We start from the raw sequence: 11,695 nt of genomic DNA on the forward strand, positions 1-11,695 counted from the left end.
AACACTGTTTTTTGGTTACTACATGATTCCATATGTGTTATTTCATAGTTTTCATGTCTTCACTATTATTCTACAATGTAGAAAATAGTACAAATAAAGAAAAAACCTTGAATGAGTATGTGTTTTCAAACTTTTGACTGGTACTGTATGTGCCATGTACAAGATCGTATCAGGTGTAAAATGGTTACCTGTGTCCTACAATATGGCAACAGCTGTAAAATGGTTACCTCTTTCCCACAGCTGAGGTGAAGCGGGTCGGAGACACCCTCCTGGGCATGGCCACTCAGTGTGTCCAGGTGAAGAACGTGGTAAAGACATCCCCTCAGACCCTCTCCAACCTCTGCCTCAAGATCAATGTCAAACTGGGGGGCATCAACAACATCCTGGTGCCACACCAACGGTAACGCACAGAGTGAAAGAGTGTGTTTCCACTGGTAGAAAACCCCTATTTGGGTGATTTGAAAACACTTATGTGCTATTTAGCAGAGATACATACACTAAGTATACAAAACATTAAGGACACCTTCCTAATATTGAGTCCCCCCCGCCCCCATTTTCCCTCAGAACAGCCTCAATTTGTAGGGGGATGGACTCTGACACCTACATTTTACCTTGTAAAAGCATTCCACAGGGATGCTGGCTGGCCCATGTTGACTCAATGCTTCCCACAGTTGTCAAGTTGGCTGGATGTCCCTTGGGTGGTGGACCAATCTTGATACAAATAAAATGTTGCATGCGCCGGATACAGCAGGTGTAAGCCTTTCAGTGAAATGTTTACTTACAAGCTCTAAGCCAAAAAGTGTTAAAGTATTTACTAAAATAAACTGAAATAAAAATAATAATAATAATAATTAAGGAGCAACAATAAAATGACAGTAGCGAGGCTATATACAGGGGGTACCAGTATGGGGGCACAGGTTAAATCAAATCAAATGTATTTTTTTAGCCATTCTTACATCAGCTGATATCTCAAAGTGCTGTACAGAAACCCAGCCTAAAACCCCAAACAGCAAGTGTAGAAGAACGGTGGCCAAAACCTAGGAAGAAACCTAGAGAGGAACCAGGCTATGAGTGGTGGCCGGTCCTCTTCTGGCTGTGTCTGGTGGAGATTATAACAGAACATGGCCAAGATGTTCAAATGTTCATAAATGACCAGCATGGTCAAATAATAATAATCACAGTAGTTGTCGAGGGCTTTTCATTTGGCTTTCCATAGCCGATCATTAAGTGCATCTCTACCGCTACTGCTGTCTCTAGAGAGTTGAAAACAGCAGGTCTGGGACAGGTAGCATGACCGGTGAACAGGTCAGGGTTCCATAGCCGCAGGCAGAACAGTTGAAACTGGAGCAGCAGCACAGCCAGGTGGACTGGGGACAGCAAGGAGGTCATCATGCCGGGTAGTCCTGAGGCATGGTCCTAGGGCTCAGGTCCTCCGAGAGAGAGAATTAGAGAGAGCATACTTAAATTCACACAGGACACCGGATAAGACAGGAGAAGTACTCCAGATATAACAGACTGACCTTAGCCCCCAGACACACAATCTACTGCAGCATAAATACTAGAGGCTGAGACAGGAGGGGTCAGGAGACACTGTGGCCCCATCCGATGATACCCCCGGACAGGGCCAACCAGGCAGGATATAACCCCACCCACTTTGCCAAAGCACAGCCCCCACACCACTAGAGGGATATCTTCAATCACCAACTTACCATCCTGAGACAAGGCCGAGTGTAGCCCACAAAGATCTCCGCCACGGTACAACCCAAGGTTAGTCGAGGTAATTAAGGTAACAACAGTTGAAGTCGGAAGTTTACATACACTTAGGTTGGAGTCATTAAAACTCATTTTTCAACCACTCCACAAATTTCTTGTTAATAAACTATATTTTTGGCAAGTTGTTTAGCACATCTACTTCGTGCATGACACAAGTAATTTTTCCAACCATTGTTTACAGACAGATTATTTCACTTATAATTCATTGTATCACAATTCCAGTGGGTCAGAAGTTTACATACACTAAGTTGACTGTGCCTTTAAACAGCTTGGAAAATTCCAGAAAATGTCATGGCTTTAGATGTTTCTGATGGGCTAATTGACATAATTTGAGTCAATTGGAGGTGTACCTGTGGATGTATTTCAAGGCCTACCTTCAAACTCAGTGCCTCCTTGCTTGGCATCATTGGAAAATTAAAAGAAATCAGCCAAGACTTCAGAAAAAATGTGTAGACCTCCACAAGTCTGTTTCATCCTTGGGAACTATTTCCAAACACCTGAAGGTACCACGTTCATCTGTACAAACAATAGTATGCAGGTATAAACACCATGGGACCACGCAGCCGTCGTACTGCTCAAGAATTAGACTCGTTCTGTCTCCTAGAGATGAACGTATTTTGGTTCCAAAAGTGCAAATCAATCCCAGAACAACAGCAAAGGACCTTGCGAAGATGCTGGAGGAAACCGGTACAAACGTATTTATATCCACAGTAAAACGAGTCCTATATCGACATAACCTGAAAGGCCACTCAGCAAGGAGCAAGCCACCACTCCAAAACTGCCATTAAAAAAAGCCAGACTACGGTTTGCAACTGCACATTGGGACAAAGATTGTACTTTTTGGAGAAATGTCTTCTGGTCTGATGAAAAAATAATAGAACTGTTTGGCCATAATGACCATCGTTATATTTGGAGGAAAAAGGGGGAGGCTTGCAAGCCAACGAACACCATCCCAACCGTAAAGCACAGGGGTGGCAGCATCATGTTGTGGGGGTGCTTTGCTGCAGGAGGGACTGGTGCACTTCACAAAACAGATGGCATCACGAGGAAGGAAAACTGTGAATGTATTGAAGCAACATCTCAAGACATCAGTCAGGAAGTTAAAGCTTGGTCGCAAATGGGTCTTCCAAATGGACAATGACCCCAAGCATACTTCCAAAGTTGTGGCAAAATGGCTTAATGACGACAACAGTCAAGGAATTGGAGTGGCTATCACAAAGCCCTGACCTCAATCCTATAGAAACTTTGTGGCCCGAATTGAAAAAGTGTGTGTGAGCAAGGAGGCCTACAAACAGTTACACCAGCTCTGTCAAGTGGAATGGGCCAAAATTCACTCAACTACCATCATTCTCTCTACTATTATTCTGACATTTCCCATTAAAATCAAGTGGTGATCCTAACTGACTTAAAACAGGGAATTTTTACTAGGATTAAATGTCAGGAACTGTTAACTGAGTTTAAATGTATTTGGCTACGGTGTATGTAAACTTCCGACTTCAACTCTACATGTAGATAGAGGTAAAGTGACTATGCATGGATAATAAACAGAGTAGCAGCAGCATAAGAAAGGGGGACCATGCAAATAGTCCGGGTAGCCATTCGATTAGCTGTTCAGGATTCTTATGGCTTGGGGGTTGAAGCTGTTAAGAAGCCTTTTGGACTTAGACTTGGCGCTCCGGTACCACTTGCTGTGCAGTAGCAGAGAGAACAGTGACTAGGGTGGCTGAAGTATTTGGCAAGTTTTTGGGCCTTCCTCTGACACCGCCTGGTATAGAGGTCCTGAATGGCAGGAAGCTTAGCCCCAGTGATGTACTGGGCCGTACGCACTACCCTCTGTAGTGCCTTGCAGTCTGAGGCAGAGCAGTTGCCATACCAGGCGGTGGTGCAACCAGTCAGGATGCTTTCAATGGTGCAGCTGTAGAACTTTTAGAAGACCTGAGGACCCATGCCAAATCTTTTCAGTCTCCTGAGGGGGAATAGGCATTGTCATGCCCTCTTCACGACTGTCTTGGTGTGTTTGGACCATGATAGTTGGTTGGTGATGTGGACACCAAGGAACTGTAAGCTCTCAACCTGCTCCACTACAGCCCTGTCGATGAGAATGGGGGCGTGCTCGGTCCTCCTTTTCCTGTAGTCCACAATCTTCTCCTTTGTCTTGATCACGTTGAGGGAGAGGTTGTCATCCTGGCACCACACTGCCAGGTCTCTGACCTCCTGTCTATAGGCTGTCTCATCGTTGTCGGTGATCAGGCCTACCACTGTTGTCGTCGGCAACCTTAATGATGGTGTTGGAGTTAGGATTTATGTGCCGTGTGTTTGTCGCTCTCTCCACCCAGTCCCTCAGTGTTCCAGCAGCCTGTTATCTTCCTGGGGGCCGACGTCACTCATCCTCCAGCCGGAGACGGAAAGAAGCCATCCATCGCTGCGGTCAGTTTCTTCCTGTCATTCTAGTTTCCATTGCCACTTTCCTCACAAACACTGCCTTGTCTGTCTATCTAGTTGTCAAGGGGTCTGAGGCATCTAGTACATTGGTAATCTACTTGTTTGTTTTGTTACCCAGACCCCTACAATAGCACTCTGAAACATGGTGTCAGAAGTCATGTTTCTGACCATCTCCCTCTCTCTGGCCCTATCCAGGTGGTGGGCAGTATGGATGCCCACCCCAGCAGGTACTGTGCCACAGTGAGGGTCCAGAGACCCAGACAGGAGGTGATCCAGGACCTGGCCTCCATGGTGCGGGAGCTCCTCATCCAGTTCTACAAGTCTACCCGCTACAAACCAACCAGAATCATATTTTATAGGGATGGTGTGTCAGAGGGACAGTTCAGACAGGTTAGTTAAAATACTTATGACCCCCTTCAATCTCTCATTTAAAGTTTACCACCAAGCCAAAGGATGTCCCTATGTTGAAATGCATTTATTACAAATAGCAATGATGTTCATAGTTTATGAACCTTAAACTTGAGTCTTAATCTTAAATCTTTAGCTATTGGTAATCAACCCTAAATTATTCACTGCTCGCCACTCTTTGCTGATGTGTTGACTTCTCTCTGTGTGGCAGGTGCTGTACTATGAGCTGCTGGCCATCAGAGAAGCCTGTATCATGTTGGAGAAAGAGTACCAGCCGGGAATCACCTACATTGTAGTGCAGAAGCGCCATCACACACGACTCTTCTGTGCTGACCGGAACGAGCGGGTAAGGGGTGCTATGGATCTCTCGTTGTACATTAACGATTTACTTTGCTAGGTATAGATTGGTTGTTGAATTGTTTTTAAATGGAGTGTTTATTTGGCAGGTTGGACGGAGTGGTAACATTCCTGCAGGCACCACTGTGGACACAGATATAACCCACCCCTATGAGTTTGACTTTTACCTCTGCAGCCATGCAGGAATACAGGTGTGTGTCAAGACTCATACCAGGGTTGTGTTCAATAGCATTTTATTAAACTAAGTCATCATTCTTATTGGACAGGTTCAGGTAGTATCTCCTGCTTATTTCTCCCTAATGTTGACTCTTGCCGTCATATTTTCTCAGAGGTTTATCGGCTTCTATTAATTTCCACTGAACTTCATTGTCAGTGTTGAATCAATGCTGGTATTCTCTCCATGGAACCTGCATTGTCCCTGTGGTATTACTGACTTCACCTACTCCCTCCAGGGTACCAGCAGACCTTCCCACTACCATGTTCTGTGGGACGACAACTGCTTCACGGCTGACGAGTTCCAGCTGCTCACCTACCAGCTGTGCCACACCTACGTCCGCTGCACCCGCTCAGTCTCCATCCCCGCGCCAGCCTACTACGCCCACCTGGTGGCCTTCCGTGCCCGCTACCACCTGGTGGACAAAGAACATGACAGGTGGGGGGATTAATTTAATTGTGATCAGTATACTTTTCTGTAGAGCTAAAATCAATGTCTTGCTGTTTATCAGGTAAAAAGAAACTGGAGGTCGATATCATGTATTGATTTTAAAATGTTCATTCAAGATAAAGGCTCTCTCCCTCCCTTTCTGTCCTTATCCCTTTCTCGTTTCCCCACTTCCTTCTCTTGAACACACGCAGTGCGGAGGGCAGCCATGTCTCGGGGCAGAGTAATGGCCGAGACCCCACAGCCCTCGCCAAGGCTGTTCAGATTCATCACGACACACTGAGGACCATGTACTTCGCCTGAGAGAGGGGTGTTGGGAGGGGTATTCTGTCAGCCTTGTCAATCTCACATTGGACCCCGGGCTGGCACAGCTCTGGTCCTGACAAGGGGATGCCAAGCTGCTAAAGGCAACAACAACTACAACAGCCAGAGTGGAGTACAGAAACGTTATGCAATACGAAACCAGCCAATCCTCTCCCGGCCTGTTCTCTTCTGCTGTGTTTTTAATTGATTATGGATTGTCTCTGATATTGCTCCTTGAGCTGTGCAAGTCATGTCCTCGCCTTACAGGTTTGACAGCAGCTCAACTTTTGCTTTGTGTTACTTTCAAAATGCCAGAGTGTAGAAGACAAGACAGGGGAATTGATAAGGATGGTTTCAGGGTGTGGGGGCATAGCAGGTCCAGTGAGGATCAGTCTTGTTTCCTCAACAAAGTGATGAATGATATGCTGACTTGTCTATCCAAGGGGTTCAATTGTATAAGTTGTCCTCTTTACATGTCTCCGTCAGCTTGTTGTTGTATGTGCGTCTTCTTATGTTCTGTAGAAGTCTGATTGCCATGATGATGCCCGTTTGTCAAGAGCGCTCGTGAATCACAGCTATGCCATTTTTCATACGGCAAGCTGCTCGCCCAGTTACTCTACTCTCTCTAAGCCAATGGTGACTTACTTGTAGTCATTGCGACAGTCAAAGTTTAACACTGCATTCTCTATCAATATCAACAGAGTTATCGTTTTTTACATACAGCCACAGCCATTGTTTAGGGATTACCTGTTAAGTACTGTTAGAATATCAACCCTAGCCACATGGACCTACTCAGAACCTTTACAGAGTTCACTGTGGTAGCTACAGATTTCACAGTTCCTTAGTTTTACTCCTGCTATTTTAGGAGATTAGTCTTATTTAACATTCATTTTCAGCAATAGAACACCGTTAGTTTGTCTGTCAATGGCCGAAGAGGTTTTTCACATTTTTAACTAAGGAACTGATGATGTCATGCAATCCTTAAGTGCAATACGTCGTTAATGCAGAAAACCGGTCCAATGGTTAACATGCCAATTTGATATTTTTGGGCCATTATGATCGGACATGGGCAAGTTATAACGGATAAAGAATGTAAACCGGGCCAAGAATTGATGCCATAAAATTGTTGTGGGGGTGACAAATGACAAAGCTATTTTGTAAATTGGATAAATTAGTGCCTGTTTTGGGGGTGAAGAAGAATTTGAAAGACAAAGGGTGTATTTCTTTTCGTTAGAGCTCCTGTGAGATTAGTTAGTTTGTTTAGTTATCCAGTCATATTATTTCATCCAAGCATTACTGTAAGCATGATATGTTGTCCAGGACTGTCTGGGGTTAGAGAGCAGAGAGGGTGTGGCTGCATTGATTCAGTTTCATGATTTAGTTTTTAATGTGAATTATTATTGAGTATGTAGACTGACCAATTGAAGGTGGGGACAGTTAGCTAACGGATCTGTCTCATTCATTTTAACACTGGTGGTAGGATTCATTTTGCACTGTTAAAAGTAAGCATTCATATTTCAGAGTTTTATCAAGCCATTTTGTCACATTGTATTTGAGGGGCATTGTCTCTCCATTTGCCTTGCTGTGAAGTATCCTCCAGGTGAGGCTTTTGAGTTTCATCTCGTTCCACTTGGACCAAACCAACGTGCCTGGTGTCATCTGCTTGGGGAATGGATTGTATGGGCCTTGTCTGACTGGGATACAGTTGATCCCTGCTCTCACTGCCTTTGCAAAAGAAGCAGCCGCGTTGTAGCATGGCCGATGTTTTGCCACACTCATTGTCCTATAGCCACGTGTTACCAGAACAAAACTAGCTGCTATACTACATTTTTATTTTGTTCATATATATTTGTACAAAGCGACTATAAGAATGACAATTTACTGCACTTAAAGATGCATGTGTTTCAGGTGAGACACATGCCCTGGTGCTGAGAGATGCAGTTTGTTGTGGGGGGGTTTAGTAGACAGACTGTCTCTTGTAGTCAGAGATTGAGATTCATTGGGTGTTTTTCAAGGATCAGGAGTAACAATAGAGAGTACTCTCTCACTATGATACAGGGGACATACTTTAATTCCCAGAGGGTACGATTGTTTAATAACATGGTTTACACCGGTTTGTGGACATCAATACAATACAGCTCCGCCCCTGGGGTTTGTGCGAATTGTCACAGCTAAAATTGTTACTTTCTTGCAAGATGTCAGACATTACCAGCATTTGATTTTACTTGAACAGCATAGGTAGGATCTGATCCACTGCAACTGTGGGCTAATGTGTAACTGCCCTGCTTGTGTGAATAATTTAAGTCTGTACAGCAGTAGTACAGGAAGGAATTCGCTCTACACTCACGTTGCCACGGAATCGACCTCTAGAGCCAGTGGGTCGGGTTTTGCATCTAGGAGGCAGAGCATTGGGAGCTTGTGCTGTGTTCGTAACCAAGTGGAAGGTGGGAATTTACCAGTTGTGAAGTTATAAATACCATTTGGAGGCATTCACACACTTTTAACTCATTGAGAAATGCCGATTTTGTCTAATGTCCAACAAGCTGCGTAAACCATAAACTAAAAGTACAGCTACACTACATGACCAAAATTATGTGGACACCAGATCGTCAAACATCTCTTTCCAAAATTATGGGCATTAATATGGAGTACGCCCTCCCTTTGCTGCCATAAGAGCCTCCACTCTTCTGGGAAGGCTTTCCACCTAATGTTGGAACATTGCTGAGGGGACTTGCTTCCATTCAGCCACTAGCATTAGTGAAGTATGCATTAGTGAAGTCGGGCACTGATGTTGTGCGATTAGGCCTGGCTCGCAGTCGGCCTTCCAATTCATCCCAAAGGTGTTTGATTGGGTTGAGGTCAGATTCGTCCGTTGGACTGCTAGATGGTGAAGAGCGATTCATCACTCCAGAGAACGTGTTTCCACTGCTCCAGAGTCCAATGGCGGCGAGCTTTACACCACTCCAGCTGACGCTTGGCATTAAGCATGGTGATCTTAGGGTTGTGTGCGGCTGCTCGGCCATGGAAACCCATTTCATGAAGCTCCTGACGAACAGTTCTTGTGCTTCCAGAGGCCGTTTGGAACTCGGTAATGAGTGTTGCAATCAAGGACAGACTATTTTTACACGCTACGCACTTCAGCACTCGGTTGTCCCTTTCTGTGCTCTTTTGTGGCCTACCACTTCGTGGCTGAGCCGTTGTTGCTCCTAGGCGTTTCCACTTCACAATAATAGCACTTATAGTTCACCAGAGCAGCTCTAGCAGGGCAGAAATGTTATGAACTGACTTGTTGGAAAGGTGGCATCCTATGTCAGTGCCACATTGAAAGTCACTGAGCTTTTCAGTAAGGCCATTCTACTGCCAATGTTTGTCTATGGAGATTGCATGGCGGTGTGCTTGATTTTATACACCTGTCAGCAACGGGTGTGGCTGAAATATCCAAATCCACTCATTTGAAGGGGTGGCCACATACCTTTTATGTATATATAATGGATCATGGTTGCAATCAAATTAGTGTTAAAAAACCATATTAATAGATACTTGTTTTGTTTTATGTTTTGTTGCACAGGTAATTTCCTTAGTAAGTGATGTCAGAGGTCAGCATGTGTGAGATCGGCTTGATAGACGAATTTCACACTAGTAATTACTAGTTGGAGGGCCATTCCAGTGGATTTTCCCCAGTCGTATGTGGTAAATTCCCACTTGGTTACGAACGTAGCATCATTCTGAGGTAGGGGGGTAATACATGGCTATATAATGCGCTACTTTTGACCAGGACCCATAGACCTCTTGGCAAAAGTAGTGCACTATAGGGAAGTATGGTTGCATTTGAGGTTGAACCAGGCTCCTTCATGTGTTGCCCCCCCACACTAAAAGTTGGACATCAGATGCCTTCTTTTGTTATTCTAATGCATTTTTTATTCCGAAATGGAGATATATTTGTATATTTAAAATATGGAATAATATAATGAGCCACTTATTTTTGCTAATAAATTCTAGAAAAGTAGAACAAATGTGACGATAATAATGAAATAAAGACCATAGTGATATAGTCACTGATAATAATCCAAATGTAATAATTCAATAGACTGTCGTTTATTTCCTGGTTGTTAAAATTCTAGTAGTTCCCCTAATTTCAGTTTGTGACAAAACAAGCAAGAGAATCATTGTACCATCTAAACTGCTGTGAAATATCTTTTTAATAACCAAAAAAATTGGCTTTTTGGCTTTTTTAAGCTGGTGTACAAAACCGAAAGTAAACCCGAAATTTAAGAACGGGAAGCCTAGAAAAAGTGCACATAGAATAGATCAACCGCTTTTTAGACTTGCTTTCAATGAGTGACAGATCTATAACTCACATTTCTATGTGCATTTGGTCGAGTCGCCAATGAAGTTACATATTGCAGCTTTTAAAGCAAAGCGTGTCATATCGAAGCTACATCTGCAGCATTTAAATAACCTACTGTGTGGGGGGGGGCTTGTTTTTTTTTGTGGCAGCTGTTGTCTTGTGACTGATTGGATGAACCTCCTGCTATTTCCCATCACCCTCCTCTCTGTTCAATGAACTAACAATATCTGGAGAGTAGCCTAGCTTCCATTCAGTAGGTTCCATTCATCTCACAGAGCCTAGTCTTCTAGAACCTGTAGTGACTGTGACCTACATTTTGATTGATTTCCTCCAACATTTGACTGTGTGCATCCCTCAAAGTTTTTCTTGTGGAAGGAGTGAAGGTTTTATCCTTGGACAGAATAGTCTGTAGACTGTGCCTTTTCCTGATGGTGCTGAAAACAAGTAAATCAAAGAGATCTTACTTTCAAAACGTTGTGGGCAATATGCCTATGTCTACATTGATACGTATATATTGATACATGCCAATTTTGTGTGGGTGCCTGGGTGTCTGTTTGTGACACTGACATACAGTATAAGAACACAATAATATGCAGAACCAACCAGTTTTGAGGTGTCAGGACCAAAAATGCTTATGGGGATGGTAAGGTAGGCAGGCACTCGCATGACACAACCAAAAAAGTTGCATTTAATAACTGGGCATGACACTAGTGGATATTTTAGACTGCCACCCTCCTCAGGTGGAAAATAGTTTTCTGTAATGCATGGGATTTCCAACCCTGGTTCCCTTTGTTTAAACCTTTAGTAGATAGATGTTCAGTGATGGTGTTCTACCCAAAGTGAACAGCAATAAACAAAGTGATCTTTAGGCTCTGAGCAACTAGCTGTTGGGGTTACACCAGGGGGTGCTTCCCAAATGGCACCATATTCCTTATATAGTGCACTACTTTTGACCAGAGTACCTCTTCTTTTGAATTACTATCCTGTGAGAGCCACTTTGCATACCATGTGCCACATGTTGATGCTAAATTCTTTCAAACACCTTTGGTTATGTCCCAAATAGCACCCTATTCTCTTTTATAGTGCACTAATATTGGCTCTGATCAAAAGTAGTGCACTATATAGATGGATGGAATAGTGCCATTTGGGAAGTAACTCTGGTGAACCCAACCATTTATTCCAGGCCTAAACAAAAATGCATTCTATTTGTTTAGAACCACTGCTCTTGCATGTATACATTTCTTCTCAATATCTTACAGCTAGAGGTTTACAGACAGAGAACAACATGCAATTTTGCCACAAGAATGCCTGCTTGCCTAGGTAAGAATTCCTCCGAAAATCTCCAAACCCTGCACCTCTTCTTGTGGTTGGCTGCATATCGTACTTATTAATAAGATGCAAAT

The 11,695-nt window shown here is 43.7% G+C and overlaps 1 protein-coding gene across 2 annotated transcripts in view; it reads left to right on the plus strand.

The window, feature by feature from the left end:
• Nucleotides 1-8,736, plus strand: part of LOC112230022 (protein argonaute-3) — a 39,032-nt gene extending 30,296 nt beyond the window's left edge. For both annotated transcript variants that reach the window (XM_024396241.2, XM_024396242.2), the window contains exons 13-19: nt 241-400; nt 4,110-4,200; nt 4,411-4,605; nt 4,835-4,969; nt 5,070-5,171; nt 5,433-5,632; nt 5,836-8,736. In XM_024396241.2, coding sequence (XP_024252009.1) covers nt 241-400; nt 4,110-4,200; nt 4,411-4,605; nt 4,835-4,969; nt 5,070-5,171; nt 5,433-5,632; nt 5,836-5,944 — 992 coding nt within the window. In that variant the 3' untranslated portion in view covers nt 5,945-8,736. The remainder of the gene's footprint in view (nt 1-240; nt 401-4,109; nt 4,201-4,410; nt 4,606-4,834; nt 4,970-5,069; nt 5,172-5,432; nt 5,633-5,835) is intronic.
• Nucleotides 8,737-11,695: the final 2,959 nt, after the last annotated feature.

The sequence above is a fragment of the Oncorhynchus tshawytscha genome, linkage group LG31, assembly GCF_018296145.1.
Source record: "Oncorhynchus tshawytscha isolate Ot180627B linkage group LG31, Otsh_v2.0, whole genome shotgun sequence".
NCBI lineage: Eukaryota > Metazoa > Chordata > Actinopteri > Salmoniformes > Salmonidae > Oncorhynchus > Oncorhynchus tshawytscha.